General features: G+C 38.8%; 1 protein-coding gene across 1 annotated transcript; it reads left to right on the forward strand.

Annotated features, from left to right (window-relative positions):
* The first annotated feature begins 275 nt into the window (after positions 1-275).
* Positions 276-7,324, forward strand: LOC109077977 (cGMP-gated cation channel alpha-1-like). Its single transcript, XM_042751041.1, has 9 exons — positions 276-509; positions 919-1,043; positions 1,153-1,215; positions 1,298-1,342; positions 1,424-1,546; positions 1,740-1,844; positions 1,935-2,041; positions 2,397-3,547; positions 6,449-7,324. The coding sequence occupies exons 2-9, from the start codon at positions 958-960 to the stop codon at positions 6,710-6,712; spliced, it is 1,944 nt and encodes a 647-aa protein (XP_042606975.1). The 5' UTR covers positions 276-509; positions 919-957; the 3' UTR covers positions 6,713-7,324.
* Positions 7,325-20,102: the final 12,778 nt, after the last annotated feature.

Here is a 20,102-nt window from a genome sequence, read left to right on the forward strand (position 1 = left end):
ATCAAGACACACAGAGACCAATGCTTCACTGTAAATTTGTCTGTGGCAGAGCGGATGCAAACTCTTACTCTGATCGACACAACCTCGAGACTGAGAGCTCAAACGAGGGCTGCATGAACTGTCTCTCAGTCTGCTGGTTGATATTGACTTCATTAGGAAGTCTGTGGTTTTTCTGTCTCAGGTTCTCAGTGGATTTGCTCAGGCCCCAGTGTGTGTGAGCGTGTGTGTGTGAGAGAGAGATAGAGAGAGAGAGAGAGAGAACAAGTGACCTGGTGGCTGTCATCTGTGTAATCCCAAATCCTGCTGTGCCAGTCTGAAATCCTCTCGTGGCCCGCGTACGTTGGGAATACTCAACAAAATTATCAGCATTCCAGGTTTATCGCAAACATATTCTCATGCTTTTGTGTGTGAGAGAATGACCTCATGCTTTCGCTGGCACACCTGTAATGGTGATGATGATGATGATGATGATGTCAGTACGACGCTCAAGTGTGTGAAGGCAGCAGAAGGTGAGTACCGACGGATCACCTGCTCGATTTGTTATTATTATTTCATTTTATTTACATAGATTTACACTTAATCTTTGTCCTTTCAGTTGAAAATAAAAGGGTTAGAAAATAAAAGATGAGGCTGCAGAGACCATGCTGCTTGTGTTCATGACATACTGAGAGATTTTTACTGTAAAAATTTCAGCAGAACGGAAATCTGGTACTGCATGTTGTCTTTCTTTTTTAAAACATGGGACATTGTTCATTTTGGTAAAAGTGTTTATTTGGCTTTTTCCATTTCAAGTTGTCCAGTTAAAATAAATTTATTATAACTGGTTTCTGATACTGAAGCATATGGAAGAGAATCACAATCTCAGTTGCTGTGAACACAGTTTCTAAAATGTGAAATTCTAAAATGATTTTTCTGCAGTACTGTGTGACGGACAGGTGGCTTGACCAATCAGCCGGTATGTCTGCTCGAGTGAGGCCTCTGGCCCCACCCACATTTCTTCAGGAGAGGTTGGAGCAGGTTGCGTTGGGCGCAGAGGACATTATGTGAGCGATGCATTATGGGTGACAGATAAATGGATTATTATCTCGGATAGAAATCAGTAGTTAATGATTGATAAGTTATCAGTTATTGATTTGACTTTTTTTCCTGAAGAGAAGAGAAGCACCCAGAACCTGGAACTTACTTCAACTCCAACAACAGCAATAACAATGAAGAGTGAGTTCATACACACAAACTACACACACTTATGCTTCAGGTGCTTTGACCGCTTTAATCTTTATGTGACTTATATTCACAGAGAAGAAAAGAAGAAGAAAAAGAAAGAAAAAAAGGAGAAGAAAGAGTAAGATGAGATGATTTTTCAAACATTCGCTTTATTCATTCATTCATTGATGGTTTACTCTACATATCTGTATTATTCCAGGAAAAAAGAGAAGGAAAAAAAGGAGAAGAAAGAAAAGAAAAAAGAAGCAGAAGAGAAAGAGAAAGAGAAAGAGAGAGAAAGAGAAAGAAAGAGAGAAGAGAAAGAGAAAGAGAAAAAAGAACCGTAGGTTCATCTTTGTTTAGACTCTCAGACTCCATCATCTTTGTCTCTTTGTTTTTGATATAGTATATTTGTTAAAGGTGAAGCATGTGATTTTTTATGCCATTAGAGAATTGTGATCTGTTCGTTGGGAGACTTGTTGGAACTGTTACTGTTCTGCATTTAGTCTCTATAACTCTATACTCTTGCGTTCCAGACCAAAAGAGATTGAGGTCGTGGATCCAGCGGGTAACATGTACTACAACTGGCTCTTCATGATCACGTGTCCTGTGATGTACAACTGGGTTCTCATCATAGCGAGGTGCCTGTCACGTCACAAAACAACACTCTGCTCTCCGATAGTTTAGTCCGTGGATCTCAGCTCGACTCTCTCTCTTTCTCTGTCTCTCAGAGCTTGCTTTGAGGAGCTTCAGTCAGACTATCTGATGTACTGGTTCATCCTGGATTTCTTATCAGATGTGGTGTATCTGCTGGACATGGTGTTCAGGACCAGGACAGGTGAGTTCCACCTGTTATTTCATGTATGTTATATGTGCAGCAGCAGTTTTTCGTACATGCGCACAGCAGCATGTTGTGGATGTATTAGCAGCAGCAGCAGCGTAGCAGATCTATTCCGCCAAGACCAAATAAATTAACATTGTCATGTGCATATTACCATGCAAATCCCTCTGAGAGTTGTCATGACAGAACTTACTTTACCTGAAAATTTAGTGTTTATTGTTTTGTATTACTACACACTATTTTTCTTATTTAATACTGTAAAGCTGCTTTTTAACCCAATCTGTATTGTTAAAAGTGCTATATAAATAAAGGTGACGACTTGAAACCTTGGTGTGTTTGTGCTTGTCTGCAGGATATCTGGAGCAGGGGCTGTTGGTGAAAGATGAGAAGAAACTTCGCGATCGCTACAAGCAGAGCGTCCAGTTCAAGCTAGACCTGGCCTCTATGGTTCCAACTGACATCTTCTACTTCTACTTCGGTCTGAACTATCCCGAGATTCGCATGAACAAGCTACTGAGAGTCAACCGCTTGTTCGAGTTTTTCCAGCGCACCGAAACACGGACTAACTTTCCCAACCTGTTCCGAATCTCCAACCTCGTCATGTACATTGTGATCATCATCCACTGGAATGCCTGCATGTATTACTCCTTCTCCAAGGCCATCGGCTTCGGGGCGGATAAGTTTGTGTACCCGGACATCTCGGACCCAGAGTACGGCCGTTTGGTTAGAAAATATGCATACAGTATGTACTGGTCCACACTCACGCTCACCACCATCGGCGAAACGCCACCCCCTGTCAAAAACTCAGAGTACTTCTTTGTGGTGACGGACTTCTTGGTCGGCGTGTTGATTTTTGCTACCATTGTCGGTAACGTTGGCTCCATGATCACCAACGCAAATGCGGCACGAGCAGATTTCCAGGCTCGCATCGATGCCATCAAACAGTACATGAGTTTCCGAAAGGTCACCAAAGACCTGGAGAAACGGGTCATCAAGTGGTTCGATTTCTTGTGGACCAACAAGAAAGCGGTGGATGAGAGGGAAGTGCTGAAGTACCTGCCGGACAAGCTGCGGGCGGAGATCGCTATAAACGTCCACCTGGACACTCTAAAGAAGGTGCGGATCTTCGCGGACTGCGAGGCCGGGCTGCTGGTGGAGCTGGTGCTGAAGCTTCAGCCGCAGGTCTACAGCCCTGGAGACTACATCTGCAAGAAGGGTGACATCGGTCGCGAGATGTACATCATTAAAGAAGGAAAGCTGGCTGTGGTGGCGGACGACGGAGTCACGCAGTTTGTGGTGCTGAGCGACGGCAGCTACTTCGGCGAGATCAGCATCCTCAACATCAAAGGCAGCAGGGCAGGCAACCGGAGAACCGCCAACATCCGCAGCATTGGCTATTCTGACCTCTTCTGCCTGTCCAAAGATGACCTGATGGAGGCGCTGACCGAATATCCGGACGCCAAGGCCATGCTGGAGGAGAAGGGACGACAAATCCTTATGAAGGTATGTGGTTCAGTAAACGGCCTTGAAAGAGTAATGCATCAAACTTTGTGTTGTGTCAACCGGCACCGCACAGCATGACGGTAAATAAGAGTGGGAACAAAAAATAAATTCTTCACGTTCTAATGTTTCATTATATAATGAAAACATAAATATTCTCTGAACATTCAAAATGTCAAAATTTTTTATATGTTTTAATATTTTTTCTTGGTTATTCAACCATTAAAGCAGTGGTCGCTTTAATGGTTGTATGTCATTTAATGTTTAATGTTATTTTCAGTAGCTAGTGAGTGATAAAGAAAAATACATCATGCACAGAAATTTAACAGAGGCCAGAGATGCTGAAGACGAGCACAAAGATGAGAAAATACTGTAACAGGCAGAGAACAAGCTCACTGTTCACAATGATCGAAACATAGGAAGAAAATATAAATACTGAATTGGGGGTGTGGGGTTATATTAATGTATCACTGAAGGGAACTGTCCTGAGAAAAGTTTTGATGGCAATGGCATTTTCTTCTCCTCTTATCTCCGTATAAAACTTAGCGCTGCTTTGTTTACAGCGGTAACCAAGTAAACACTACAGTCGTGGCCAAAAGTTTTGAGAATTACATAAATATTGGAAATTGGAAAAGTTGCTGCTTAAGATTTTATAATAGCAATTTGCATATACTCCAGAATGTTATGAAGAGTGATCAGATGAATTGCATAGTCCTTCTTTGCCATGTAAATTAACTTAATCCCAAAAAAACCTTTCCACTGCATTTCATTGCTGTCATTAAAGGACCTGCTGAGATCATTTCAGTAATCATCTTGTTAACTCAGGTGAGAATGTTGACGAGCACAAGGCTGGAGATCATTATGTCAGGCTGATTGGGTTAGAATGGCAGACTTGACATGTTAAAAGGAGGGTGATGCTTGAAATCATTGTTCTTCCATTGTTAACCATGGTGACCTGCAAAGAAACGTGTGCAGCCATCATTGCGGTGCATAAAAATGGCTTCACAGGCAAGGATATTGTGGCTACTAAGATTGCACCTAAATAAACAATCTATATGGCAGCTGGTTCCTAAGCGCCACCTGCTGCCAGAGAGTGTATGTGCGCCTCATTCAGACATGCTGTTTTTGTTTCATGCAGATATGTTTTATGTATGTATATATAAATAAATAAAACCTAAAGTAAGACCATCCTGTTTTTGCTTTAAATCCTGAAATAATACAGTCTAATTTAAAACAACTGCTCATGCAACATGTGTGAAGCATCTTTGTTTGCATCGTGATTAAAATGCAGTGGTTGCCTCTAATTTCAAATGGCTACAGATATTTTTGCTAAGGCCAGTTTATTTGTCATAAAGCAAATAGATAATAAATAAATTTGCTTTGAAAAAAAAATCAGTATCAGCCAATTTGCAAATCACAAATTAAAATACTAAATAAAAGGCCTCAAATTGGACGTATAATCTGGGCAGTCTTTTTCTATCAATTCTTCAATAGGTAGATCTTGACTTTCATAAAAGATGAGGTTAGGGATCTTGGGCCTAAAAAGGTTGGTGACCATTGCGTTAAAGGAACATGCTAATGTTATGGGGATGTTATTTTTGAATATTCTCCGGACATTTTGTAGTACAGCACAGTCAATGGCACTTATATGTGCGCTAAAGACAGCCAAATTCTGCATGCTGGCAGTTACTCAAAAAAGTATATTAACTAGTAAACCTTTTCTAGTAGTATAAGATCAAAGAGCAGTCGTGGGCTTCATTGCACTCGATATGTGTTGTGACAAACCTGGGCTTCTGCTCGATTTTGCAGCGCTGACAGTGTGTGCTGATATTTCGGTGTTTTCCCTTCCAAATGCTCTACTCAGGCATTATGCATGCTGTCTGAAATGCATTTATGTGACCCTGGAGCACAAAAGCAGTCATCAGTAGCACAGGTATATTTGTAACAATAGCCAACAAAAAATTGTACGAGTCAAAATTATCGATTTTTCATTTATGCCAAAAATCATTAGGATATTAAGTAAAGATCATGTTCCATTAAGATATTTTGTAAATTTCCTACCGTAAATATATAAAAACTTTATTTTTGATTACTAATATGCATTGCTAAGAACTTCATCTGAACAACTTTAAAGATGATTTTCTCAATATTTAGATTTTTTTTAAAACCTTAGATTCCAGATTTTCACATAGTTGTATCTCAGCCAAATATTGTTCTATCCTAACAATTCAATTCAGTTCAATTCAAGTTTATTTGTATAGCACTTTTTATGATATAAATGGTTGCAAAATAACTTTACAGAAAATTAAGTTTCTACAATATTTAGTAGTAGCTTATCAGTGGTGACTGTCAGTAAATGTACATATGGCAGAAATTGACGGAAAAATCCATTAAATATGTAATCAAACAGACAATGAACACTATTAACAGTAATTATTATAAGACACAATCAAACTTATACCAAAATGTGGTAGTTCTGTATGTTGTCTCTGGGTTAGCATCATCTGAGGTCCTCTGAGGGGTTGGCATCATCTCTTCTCAGGTGTTCTGGATCCAGACTGGAGCTTGTGTAAATCCTAGTTACCACGGGATGTAAATCCAGCAGAAACAGAGAAACAAACAGAGACATAATTAACATAGCTGCTGTTCCAACCAATTAAAATTAATTAATTTAACCCAAGCTAAAGAATAATAATGTGCATTTGATCCGATATAAATTTAACAAACCATACATCAATGGAAAGATTATTTATTCAGGTGTATGTACAATTCTCATTTTCAAAAAAAAAAAAAAAAAAAATTACCATTATGACTGGATTTGTGGTCCAGGGTCCCATAAACACTAACCGGAAGCAATAAAAGTGTGGATTCACTCTTTTAATGTTTTATCATTTTTATCCATAGGACAATCTTTTGGATTTAGAGCTGGCCAAGCAGGGTCCCGATCCCAAAGACATGGAGGAAAAGGTGGTGAAGATCGGCAGCGTGTTGGATGACCTTCAGACATGCTTCGCCCGGCTCTTAGCCGAACATGAAGCCACACAAGGGAAACTGAAGAAGCGCATGACTAAATTAGAAAAGAAGATGACAGACTCTGGTGGAGCGGCACTTTCTGAGATAATGGACCCGGATCTGGCGACTGCAGACAAGAAAGAAGAGAAGGAATAGGACGAATGCTGCAGTTAATCAAAAACCCAGAAGAAAAGAAAGCATACGTTGAAAGCTGCAGACAAACCTGATTAAACAAATTAGTTTTAGAACTTTGAACAGAAGCCTTGTATATTTTGTGGTCCGCCTGGTTTGGACTGCATTTGTGGGGATGGATAAAACCATAGATACACATCAGCTCTGTCCTGCCCAACATCAGATTTATCCTGAGCTGTCAGTCTACCACAGCAGTGTGTGAATAAAGAAGAAATCTGATAAATCTTTGTTTGGTTCTTCCGTCTACCTGCGACTGGTTGCATGCAAATGTAAAAAAAAAAAAAAATGATTGGTGTTCACAGCTTTTATCTGTGGTTAGTACTGATCATATCATGTGTCATTTATTCTGTCATGTCTATCATGAGAGAATATGAAGATAAAATGAATCTGTTTTGTTAGCAAAAGTCTGTATGGTCTAGTTTCACTCAAACCTCTTGTAATCAACATTTATACTTGAAGAGTATAAACACTAGTAATGATGCTGCTCTAGCAATATCAGTTAAAACTTAAATCAGAGAACCAAATGGGCTGTAAAAAAAATTCACATGCATCTCCAATAAAGAATTTCTGACCAGACCCTTTCATATGGCATTTGTGTTTTGACGCTCTTATTCTACATACACTACCAGTCAAAAGTTTTTGAACAGTAAGATTTTACTATTTTTTAAAATTCTCTTCTGCTCACCATGGGTGTCACTAGGCCATTTTAGGGGGACTATAGCTGAGTGTATAGCTGAGCTATAGTAAATGACTACTCAGCCCCCCTAAAATTTTGCGATTAGCTCCATAAACTGTACACAAATTCATGATCGCCACAGTCCCTTTTAAATTTCATAATGAAAACGGCGGCAGACTTCGCTCGACTCCTCCCCGTCTTTTAGCACATTCTTTTTCAATCCGCAGACCATGGCACACGCACAGCGAGAAACAGAGGATAAGGTGTGCGTTTAATGATAGATTGTTATAATATCTGCATCTGTGCAGTTTTGTTCTTTGCCATAAATACAGTTTACAAAATATCAATCGATTCCCCATCTACTGTAGCTTAAGTTTTCGCTGCGTTCACACATTTCCTTCAGTGAAAATGAATTACATGAACACACACTTTATAAAACAATCATGTTGCCACTTTCATTTGAAAATGTAACTTTCAGTGTAATACATTTTCCAGTGCATGTGGCAAAGAGGTTTGCATACTTGAGCTAAGGAAAGAGGTTTGTACTAGAAATGGAAACAGTAAAATTTTGTGTGTGTACAGTAAACAAGTGTATATGTGTGTGTGTCTCTCTCTGTGTGTGTCTGTGTGATCATGAAGACTTGTATTTGGCTTATTCAGTTATATGTTATACCTATAAATGCAATACAGTGGAATACTGCTCTTTTTGGTATATACATTTTGCAATATATATATATATATATATTATAACCCCCTAAAATGGAAATCCTAGAATCGCCCCTGCTGTTCACCAAGCCTGGGTTTGTTTAAACCAAAGTATAGCAAAAACAGTAAAACTCTTTTTTTTTTTTTTTATTTAAGTTTTTTTCTATTTTTTTATTTGAATATATTTTATAATGTGTTTTATTGCTGTGATTTTTTTGCTGTTTTTTTTTTCACCATTACACTCCAGCCACATGATCCTTCATAAATAATTTGAATATGCTGGTTTGCTGCTCAAAAAAAAAAAAAAAACACATTTAATGTTATTATGTTGCAAACAGCTGAGTAGAAATTTTTCAGGTTTTTCAACCATACTGACTCCAAGTTTATGAATGGTATAGTGTAGTGATTCTCAAAGGGGGTGGTATCAGGGCGTTCGGAGAGCATTGGGGGGCACTCAAAGAAATATTTTTAAAAGGGGGGTGCTGGGGGGTGTTTGGTTAAGGCGAGTTTTTACCAAAGATGTATGAGCTGAAACTTGCAATAGAAAATTAACTGCAACTTCCCGACGCAGTCTCTACACTGGAAGCATCAAAGTGAACTTTCCAGGTAGCGGCGCAGTAGCACAAGTGCGTGGAATGCATCAGAGAACACAGCACCCATTTACTGTGGTTCGGTACACTTTCAACTAATTTTTTTTGTCTCGAACAAGACTGTATGACATTCACATTACATGGTTTGACTGATTTTTATGTAGAAAGGGAGACAGCGCAGAACATTAAAAGAAATTATCATTTATGTTTTCATAACCGCTGACCTAATTCAAAAACTAAAATTAAATAATCTTTGAGAGCAAGGGGGCCCCCTGGTGTATTGGGGGCCCTAAGCAGTTTGTGTATTTTGCATATAGGGAGGATCAGCTCTGCTTATGAAACTAATGCTAATGATATTTCAAGTCCAGTCAAATCAAATGTCATGCATGTCATGTGGCATTCAATGACATGTTTTTTAAAATTATATATGGGCTAATGTGGGCTATTATATGGGCTTTGATCCAAGATCGCGCCGAGCATGGCAGCCATGTTGCGAGCTCTGAGTAAACTCTGCAATTTGTTGCAGGACAACAAACTCTGTGAACTGCGGGGAAGTATCTCATACCAACGAGAAACAAGGGACTAGTTCCAGACTCAGCCATCAAGCTTACGGGGTTCTCCGTGCACCGCTTGGACAGAACAAAAGTACTCACAGGGAAAAGCAGAGGTTTTTGTTTCTTTATCAACAGCTCGTGGTGTGAGCTCATTCTGCTCCCCTGATCTGGAATTTCATATGCTTCTGTGTCGACCATTCTGGCAACCGAGGGAATTTACAGCGGTCATAATCACAGCTGTTTACATTCCCCCTCAAGCCAACACAGACCAGGCACTCAAGGAACTGTATGGGAATATAAGTGAGCAGGAAACCATGTACCCAGATGCAGCGTTTATTGTTACGGGGGACTATAACAAAGCCAACTTCAGAACAATAGCTCCAAAATATTTTCAACACATCACCATCAACACGCGTGGTGATCGTGTACTGGACCACTGATACTCTCCTTTCCGGGACGCCCACAAATCTCTCCCCTGCCCACCTTTCGGCAAATCGGATCACTTTTCCATTCTGCTGCTGCCTGCTTATAGGCAGAAACTGAAACGGGAAGCACCAACCCTCAGGACAAGTCAATGCTGGTCGGACCAATTAGACGCTATACTACAGGACTGTTTTGATCACGTGGACTGGGACATGTTCCGGGCAGCGTCTGATGACGACATAGAAGCGTACTCAGATACTGTAACGTGTTTCATCAGGAAGTGTGTAGAAGATGTAGTGCCAACAAAAACAAACTGCATCTACCCCAACCAAAAACCGTTCATTAATATCAATGATCGTGCAGCCTTGTCAGCATGGACATCTGCTTTCAAATCCGGAAACACTGATGATCGCAAACAAGCCAGTTACAATCTCAGGAAATCTATTAAAGCCGCAAAAAGACAATATAAAAACAAAGTTGAAGAACAATTCACCAATGATGCAGGAAGCATGTGGCAGGGCATCAATAACATCACAGATTTTTAAGGGAATAAACCAGCTACTGTGAACATTACTGCCTCTTTACCGGATGAGCTTAATAACTTTTATGCTCGTTTTGAGGCTCACAACACTGCCCACACAGAGAGCACTCCCGAGGTTGCTGCAGAAGATGTGAGTGCACTCTCCGTCTCTGTCATGGATGTAACCCGATACAGGGTATAACTGTAAGTATATCTAATAGTACACTGTGTGTACTGAGTATATGTATGTGTATATTACACATCTCTTTAAGTCTGTATGACAATATTTAATTGTTTCTGCACTGTCTGGAGCACACTCCCAAGAATTTCACTCACCAAGGCACATGTGCTGTGGTGATGTGAAAATAAAAGTGATTTGATTTAAATACATGCTTTGAAAATATATATTATAAATAAAATATATAATATGCACCACCATTCAAAAAGGAGTCCAGTAACATTTTAAAAGTCAGGTCAAGTCACCTTTATTTATATAGCGCTTTATACAAAACAGATTGTGTCAAAGCAACTGAACAACATTAATTAGGAAAACAGTGTGTCAATAATGCAAAATGACAGTTAAAGCAGTTCAAAAGGGTTTGAAACAAATATCTTCTGCTCTGCAAGGCTGCATTTATTTAATAAAAAATAAGAAATCTACCATTTGAAAATATACTTCTATTTTAAAGGCTTCTTGTGTCAGACCAAGGCTGCATCTTAGACTAGAACACTTTGTTGGCATTAATGGAAGTGCATTAGCATGGTTTAAATCGTACTTATATGACCGCCATCAATTCGTAGCAGTGAATGAAGAGGTATCATATCGATCACAAGTGCAGTATGGAGTACCGCAAGGCTCAGTACTAGGGCCGTTACTCTTCACGCTTTACATGTTACCCTTGGGAGATATCATCAGGAAACACGGTGTTAGCTTTCACTATTATGCTGATGATACTCAGCTCTATAATTCTTCGCAGCCCGGCGAAACATACCAATTTGAAAAGCTAACGGAATGCATAGTCGATATAAAAAACTGGATGACAAGTAATTTCTTACTGCTAAATTCTGAAAAAACAGAGGTGTTAATATAGGGCCTAAAAGCTCTGCATGTAATGACCTAGAACGTTTTCTAAGCTTGATGGCTGCTCTGTCAATTCTTCGTCATCAGTTAGGAACCTAGGTGTGCTATTTGATAGCAACCTTTCCTTAGAAAGCCACGGTTTCTAGCATTTGTAAAACTGCATTTTTCCATCTCAAAATATATCTTAATTACGGCCTATGCTCTCAATGTCAAATGCAGAAATGTTAATCCATGCGTTATAACCTCAAGGTAGATTATTGTAATGCTTTATTGGGTGGTTTGTTCTGCATGCTTAATGTCAAAATGCATCCAACTGGCAACCTTAGTATGATCATATAGCCCTGTTAGGACACACTGCACTGGCTCCCTATCAAACATTGTGTTGCTTAGCACTGGCAATGTAACCAGTTCTGCATGTTAATAGCCCTCACCTGGTAAAATCAGCCTAGAGTTAGCCACCACTGGGACCAGGGCTGTCAGTCCTCAAAAATATACCTATCAAACATTGTATAGATTTTAAACCAGAGCTTATTACGTTATAAAGTCCTGAATGGTTTGCACCTCAGTACCCGGATCTTGTTACATATCAAGCCCTCCACGCCGCTCCATTGGATTGGCAACAGCACCTAGATCAAAGTCCTCTGCGGGCGGCCCTTCTCCTTTTAGCACAAACAGAGACTAGACATAACATTGTTCCGAGGAAGTAGACCACACAACCTGTCATCAATAAGATGATTTCGGGAAGCAGACCCATCTGTCCGTTTAAAAACGCCCCATTACCACATAACACACTAATACACTTCAATACCGTTAAAGGGACAATTAGGTTAAACCGGAAAGAACATTCCCATAAACACCCGATGTACTTGCTACATCGTTAGAAGAATGGCATCTACGCTAATATTAGTCTGTTTCTCTCTTATTCTGAGGTCACTGTAGCCACCAGATCCAGTCTGTATCCAGATCAGAGGGTCACTGCATTCACCCGGATCCAGTATGTATCCAGCCCAGATGGTGGATCAGCACCTAGAGAGGACCTCTACAGCCCTGAAAGACAGCGGAGACCAGGACTAGAACCCCAGAGACAGATCCCCTGTAAAGACCTTGTCTCAGACGACCACCAGGACAAGACCACAGGAAACAGATGATTCTTCTGCACAATCTGACTTTGCTGCAGCCTGGAATTGAACTGCTGGTTTCGTCTGGTCAGAGGAGAACTAGACCCCCGACTGAGCCTGGTTTCTCCCAAGGTTTTTTTCTCCATTCTGTCACCGATGGAGTTTTGGTTCCTTGCCGCTGTCGCCTCTGGCTTGCTTAGTTGGGGACACTTCATTTACAGTGATATCGTTGACTTGATTGCAAATGATTGAACAGATACTATTTAAACTGAAGTGAGCTGCATGATGACATCATTGAATTCAATGATGAACTTCCTTTATCTGTCATTTTGCATTATTGACACACTGTTTTCCTAATTAATGTTGTTCAGTTGCTTTGACGCAATCTTTTTTGTTTAAAGCGCTATATAAATAAAGGTGACTTGACTTGACTTGACTGAAAGTCAGAAGCACAGAATCCTCTATAATCTAACTGTGTATATATAGCACAAAGACTAATTTTCACTGGAATTACAAGAATAACCAGCCCAAAAATGACGGAAGTTGCATTTAAAAATGTTATTTCCAGATTCAAAAAATAAATCCCAGGTTTTCAGTGTACATTTCTGAACCTCGCACGCTTATTTAGCAGATGCTTTAGCATCAATGAGCAGGAATGCAGATGATAAAAGTGAGCAGCAGTCAGTGCTGGGTAGATTATTTACAAACTGTAGTCCATTACTGATTACAGATTACATTATGGAAATTGTATCCAACATAACATGTTGGATGACACATATTATGTAAAGTATTTAGAGTCTAAATTAGTATTAGCTTATGCACCTCAGCTCTTGAGTAAAAAAAAAAAAATTGTATATATTTTTGTCATTGTTCACTTAAAAAAACTGATGTTCAGATCAACGAGGCCTACAATCAATCAGCTCCAAAGAGAAAACAAAACCTGTGCTAACTGAAAGAAAACAAGTCCATGAAAAAACTGAATGCAATATTTGGCAATAATATAGAATAATGAGAGATTTAAAAGTAATTTCTGAAGAGAAACCAACAAGTGTAACATGGTGGGGGGAAATATCCTAACAAAGAACAAAAATTATCCAATTTTGGGGGGAAGTTGTCATGCCCTGTCAGTAATTTTTTTTCCAATGCGATAACATTAACTAGCATTTGATGGGGAAATGAAAATCCTCTCTGGGTCAAAATGACCCAAACAGCATTACCCACATGCAGCGCTGGCGTGTTTCTGCCACAGGACTCTGGTTCTGCCCTGTCAGTCGTTCTGCGAAGTGGCTTATGAGGGATGTGAGCCTGTGCTGCAGATGTTTAACGCATCCTGGCCAGAGTTCCTGCACTGCTCTCAGTTCATCAACAACACGGGAACGAACGCCGAAAACACGCCGCTCTGCTACATTGCGCGTCACGCCAGAGGAAAGCTCTGTGACTGCCCTCAGCACTGCCGTCATGTCTGGAGCGGCCACGTTCTGACTCTAGTCTTTTTGGGATTTTGTCTTTAGCTGCGTGTGGAGGAAGCGATCACTTCCTGTGTGTGACTGGAGTATGCATCCCCCTAAATCTAGTGTGCAACAGATACAACGACTGCGACGACTGGAGCGATGAGGCCGACTGCAGTAAGTGTGTGTGCTTCTCATTTCCTAGTTGTGCATCAGATCCAGCCCCATCAGATATGAGAAAATGATGCAAGGAAACAAAATGCAGACAGAATCGACAGAAAACGGAGAAATCCTCTCAAGGGATCTGCTCTTATGCCGTTGAGGTTTGGTTATTCATATCACTGCTAAAAAATGATTTTCTTCCTTAATATTTTTGTCTTGTTTTCTAGTATAAATATATACAAACTCTGGAATCAGGATGCATTTACTTGACAATATTATGTCTTGTTTTCTGAAAAAAAGTATCCAAATTTTTTAAGTTTTTGCTTAAAGCAAGTATAAATATCTGCCGAAGGGGTAAGAAAATAATGTAATTTAGCCTTTGAATTAAGATTATTTGTCTTACCCCATTGGCAGATACTTATACTAGAACACAAGACAAAAATATTAAGGAAGAAACATTTTTTTTTTGCATTATGAATAAAAATATATGGTTTATTTAAACTGCAAAGGAAAAAACATTACAATTATGACAAATAAAACAGAAGTATGCATAATACATTATCAGTTTTTTTGACAAGAAAAAACTGTGCATCCTTGTCTGAAAGCTTCCTCGTTCCTCACCTCCTCATGATGCAATTACAGAATTGAGACATCCTTCAAGATGACTGAGTGATGGATATCTAGTCACGGCTGGAGGACGGAGGAGCGAGGAAACAAAGATGCATCAGTTTGAGTATTAAGAGGCACCTGTGCTCACACAGTAAAGCGTTCTCTTCTTATTCGTTCACTGTGATCCTGTGCTTCTGTGGTGTGTCCAGCTTGTGTGGATGCTCAGTATCTGTGTGCTACTGGCCACTGCATCACTTTTGAACTGCTGTGCGACGGCTACGATGACTGTGGTGATATGAGCGATGAGCAAAACTGTGGTGAGTTCTTACGTCTGAAATGCTTGGCTTGGATTCACAATTGAAATCAAATTATCTAGGGCGGTCAGAGTTAACATGTTAGCACACATGCTGGCTCACTGCTGGGGTGATGTAATGCGAGTTATGTAATCAGATTACTTCTTTTAAGTAACTAGTAAAGTAACGCAATACTTTTAATTGAGAAAGAGATATCTGAGTTACTTTTGTAAATAACTTTGTTTCTCATGTCTTGAGTGACAGCTCTGGTGTTGCCATTGTGAGAGAAATCATGAGTAAGAGCAGAATGTTGTGTGTGAACACGATCTTACTGTAGTTCTAGACTAAATATGAACGTGTTTACTCATCTCACCTGCACAAAAACACATTCAGTGTTCCTCAAAATCAATAAAAAAAATCAAATGCAGACTTAGAATATTATACAAACCAGCAATAATGTTAAATGTTAAATTAGACAAATACCATTTATGTATTTAATCACATTTTATTAAACAATGTCTTTGCTTCTGACCTTTGATGATCTAATTCAGTCATACTAATAATCAAAACTGACACAATTGGGTTTAATATTTATTATTGCTGTATAGTGTTGAACTTTATTCTCCTGCGTCATATTGTTCATGTGATTAGTTTGAGCAGTGCCCTCTACTGTACAGACGTGAATTTACACTTCCTTCAGCCTGAGGCGCATTCACTTCACTTTTGGAGTGAAAGAGAAGAACTTTTTATATTAAAAATAAACAAGCAAGCCCCGCCCAGATTTAAAAAGTAACTCAAAAGTAATGCAGTGCTTTATTTTCCATAAAAAGTAACATAAGTATTAACTTTTTTAGGGAGTAATGCAATATTGTAATGCATTACTTTTAAAAGTAACTTTCCTGAACACTGTGCTGGTTTGTTGAAGAAAGGAGTGTGTAAAGAGCAGACGACAGGGTCTTTGTGCTGCTCTGATCAACTGGGTCTGAACTTACCGTCAGGCTAGAAAGTTCTGCTCAATAATAAAGCATAATGAATCTCTGCTTGTGTTTTATTTAATTTGAAACATAATTCAAATTATGCAGTGCTGTAGTGTGTGACCCCAATGAAGAGCATCGCTGTGGAGAAGGACGCTGTATTCCTGGATGAGACTGGCTCTGTGACGTAGATCATGACTGCCTGGACAAAAGTGACGAGCTGAACTGCTGTGAGCTGCTCCACACACACACACACACACACACACACACACACACACACACACACACACACACACACACACACACAAACACACAAACACACACACACACAAACACACAAACACACACAGACACACACACACACACACACACACACACACTCGGTCTCGCACAAACATGCACACACATACACACTCTGTCTCACACACACACACACACACACACACACACACACACACACACACACACACACACACACACTGTCTCACACAAACATGCACACACACACCCACACACACACACACTCTGTCTCGCACAAACATGCACACACACACCCACTCTGTCTCACTCTCACACACACACACTCTCACACACACACACACACTCTCACACACACACACACACACACACGAGAGTCAATCGCTCTGCTCACAGAAACAAATCAACATCTGCATCATGTGTCCATCTGGGTCCTGGTCCTCCTTTCAGGCTCTCACGATGTGTTTTAGGATGAGTTTGTTTCTTCATCAGGTTTGTAGAAATGTAGCACTGCATCAGTGTCTCATCAATGGATGCTCTGCAGTGGATGGGTGCCGTCAGAACGAGAGTCCAAACAGCTGATAAAAACATCACAATAATCCACAAGTAATCCACAGCACTCCAGTCCATCAGTGAACATCTGGAGAAGACGTTTTTAACTAAAATATGAGTCTATAATAACACTTTTTCCTGAGAAAAGAAAATACACTAACAAACACAGAAGTGCTCATCTGCAGATCCTCATTAACAGCACCTGTGCTCCACTAACAGATAAAATATGATCATTAAAGAAAGGCTAAAGAAGGAGCAGCATATTAATTATCTATTATATCTATAATATCTGTTGTTATATACCTGTACATATAATTGTCAATTTGTATATTTTTATTCCTTGTTCTATTTTTTTTCTTCTTTTTTTAAATCTGTGTTTTTTGTTGTGTCACTGTCATTCTGTTACGAAAACAAGTTCCTCGTATGTGTAAACATCAGGGGTGGGACCAAGTCATTGTTTTGCAAGTCACAAGTAAATCCCGAGTCTTCGCATTCAAGTCTCGAGTCAAGTCCTGAGTCAAGACAGACAAGCCCAAGTCGAGTTGCAAGTCCTCAACTTTAAGATTCAAGTCATTAGTGCTCTTTGCCCAAATTAGTGTCTCAGTATTAATTACCATATATCAAATTTATAGTAGTTTACATCAGGAAGGTAGGTAGAATATGTTTGACATAGTTCAATTTCATGTGACATGGGTGCCTTAGAAAAACTACTCAAGTAGGGATTGTGCCAAAATAGGACAAGCATTGAAAAAAACTATTTGGTAACACTTTCAATGAAGCCTGTATTTATAATACATTGTAAGGGTATTCTTAAGGCGTTATAATGAATGCATTAAAAAAATAAAATAAAATAAAAACCTTATGTTGTATCATCTCATGAATATTCATAAGAAAAGTTTGAATATATTATAACATTTACTTATTTGTGGTTATAGCTTTTAAGAGTATGATGATTTATAACACAATGAACACGTTGCACCCACTTTTACAATGGATTATATTTCTCATAAATATAATGTATTATAAGTCTCATATCTTGCCATTTTTAATATGCTACTTTACTTAAAGCGGTCAAAGACCACTTATAAGTAGTAATAATAATATTACTTTTTTTTTCCTCTCACACACACAATGAAATGAAAACCTGCTTATTTTTAAAGGTTTAAAGTTTGGTGCAACAGAATTATTAGATAAACCTTGATTTAATCTAGATTTAAAATTAATCATTGCAAACCATTTAGCTATAATTGAGACAAATGCACATTAGGCCTAATGTCTGAAGTGGGCAAGCAGCAATAGGCCTAAAGTGTTTCTTTCACAAAACGAGTATTGGGTATATATAACTATAAAATACTCAATTGTTCTCCCCACTTCCCCAGGCACTCATGTCACTTTCATTTCTTTCGGGATAAATGAATGAATTCACGTTTTAAATCAGTCTGTAGGCCTAGCACACATAGCCCCTTAACTATGCATTTTATTAACTTAACTTTTAACATACATTGTTTTTCTATTAAATGATTTTGTCTTTGTTACTCTTAGTTATAAAGTATGGTAGCACAGTATTTTTGAATGATTGTCTTCATGAGTTTCCTCTCACTTGTAAAGTATGCTTGCAGTTATTTCTTCTAGTTCTTTCAAAGTTCTTTCTGCATTTCTGCTCACATATTTTTAAATCCGTTTCACTGAGGTTCCGAATAATGCCTCATTGGCTTTGATAACACCTAGAAGCATTTATTCTTATGCACACATGGAAAGTATGTTGCAGCTGTTATTTCTATGAAATTATTTTGTCTTTGCTATTCTGTTACTAATAAAATAGTTGGTAACACTTTCTATGAAGCCCGTATTTATAATACATTATAAGGGTATTCTTAAGGCATTATAATGAATGCATAATGCATTATAAAAAAAAACATATATCAATTCATGAATAATCATAACAACAATTATAATACTTCATAATACTTGCGTATTTGTAGTTATAAGTTTAAGAGTATGATTATTTATAACACACAGTGAACACCATATTAAATTTACTTCATGTACAGTATAATGGAGTGTATCATATCTTGACATTGTTTATTTGAGATCTGCACAGTATCTTACTACAGCTTGTGAGTGGTTAGATGTGAGTGTTATCTGAGTGTATCTGCGGAGCTAATGTTGATTAATTGTTGTGAGCTTAATACTCCAACTGAAAAAATGCAATGTTTTATATTGTTACATTTTATTTTGATGGTCCACTTAATCAGTCAACTATAAGCAACTTTGCAAGTACATGCCAACTAACTCTCATTAAGAGTATTAGTATGCTCAAGAATGGTAGAATCTAGTATGGTACAATAAGTTGATGTCCTTGCAAAGACACTTATAGTCAGTTTATCTGTGGGTTGACCATCAAAATAAAGTGTTAGCATATATTTACAATAGCAGACATACTAACACAGTGTCCCTAGTGGCTCAGTGGTAGAGCATTGCATTAGCAGCGCAAAGGTTGTGGGTTCGATTCCCAGGGGAACACATGTTAGGCAAAACAACGTTAGCCTGAATGCACTGTAAGTCGCTTTAGATAAAAGCGTCTGCTAAATGCATAAATGTAATACTCTGATGACTGCTAGTTGATATGTAGTTGCAGTTACTTATCAACAGCTGTCCAGATTTGTGAACACTGAAAATTGCCACAAGATCTCGTAGCATACAGACTCTACACTGTAAAAATAAACTGAGAAAACTTGACTATTGCTCGTTCAAATGCCTCATTCAGCCAAAATTTGTCAAGACAACAACAGATTTCATGTTCAGTCATTTTACATTTAGTAAAACAAATTGTTTTGATAGACAAATACTGCCTTCTAAGACACAGTTTGTAAAAGAAACAAACAATCATGACAAACAAAAGGGGAAAAGTTTAAATGACATGAGCAAACAGCAAAACAATCATCCTATAACAGTAAGAGCATGCTTCATTCATGCCGCAGTGCATGCTGGGAACTCAAGCCCTTAACACTTCAGTTCTCTGACCAGACTGTTCGACTCGTTGGGAGAACATTAGAAGAATTCTGATGGTCTGACATGGGTTTTTATGTAGTTTCATGAAAAGTGCATTTCTTAATATTTGAGACTCAAACGGTTTCATAAATTGGAAAACATAGTTGCTTTTTGTTTTTTTACCATGGTATATTGAATTAATCAGGCCACGGTCCAGTTGCACAAACACCTTCTCATGGATCTGACCACAGGTTAAGAGCAGTCTTGAAGAAAGAACTCCGATGATAACTAGTTCATGCAGCTGACCGCAGAATCTCTAACTGTAGCCGTACTGTACTTACAGTGAACTAATGCTTGTGTGAATATCACCACCTAGTCCTTGACCTGCTGCACTGCAAAA

Source organism: Cyprinus carpio, chromosome B23 (assembly GCF_018340385.1).
Source record: "Cyprinus carpio isolate SPL01 chromosome B23, ASM1834038v1, whole genome shotgun sequence".
Taxonomy (NCBI): domain Eukaryota; kingdom Metazoa; phylum Chordata; class Actinopteri; order Cypriniformes; family Cyprinidae; genus Cyprinus; species Cyprinus carpio.

Coding starts and splice junctions, on each gene's coding strand:
- LOC109077977 (XM_042751041.1), top strand. CDS start 958: ATGTCTGCTCGAGTGAGGCCTCTGGCCCCACCCACATTTCTTCAGGAG. Junction 1,044..1,152: donor TTGGGCGCAGAGGACATTAT/GTGAGCGATGCA, acceptor TTTTTCCTGAAG/AGAAGAGAAGCACCCAGAAC. Junction 2,042..2,396: donor GGTGTTCAGGACCAGGACAG/GTGAGTTCCACC, acceptor GCTTGTCTGCAG/GATATCTGGAGCAGGGGCTG.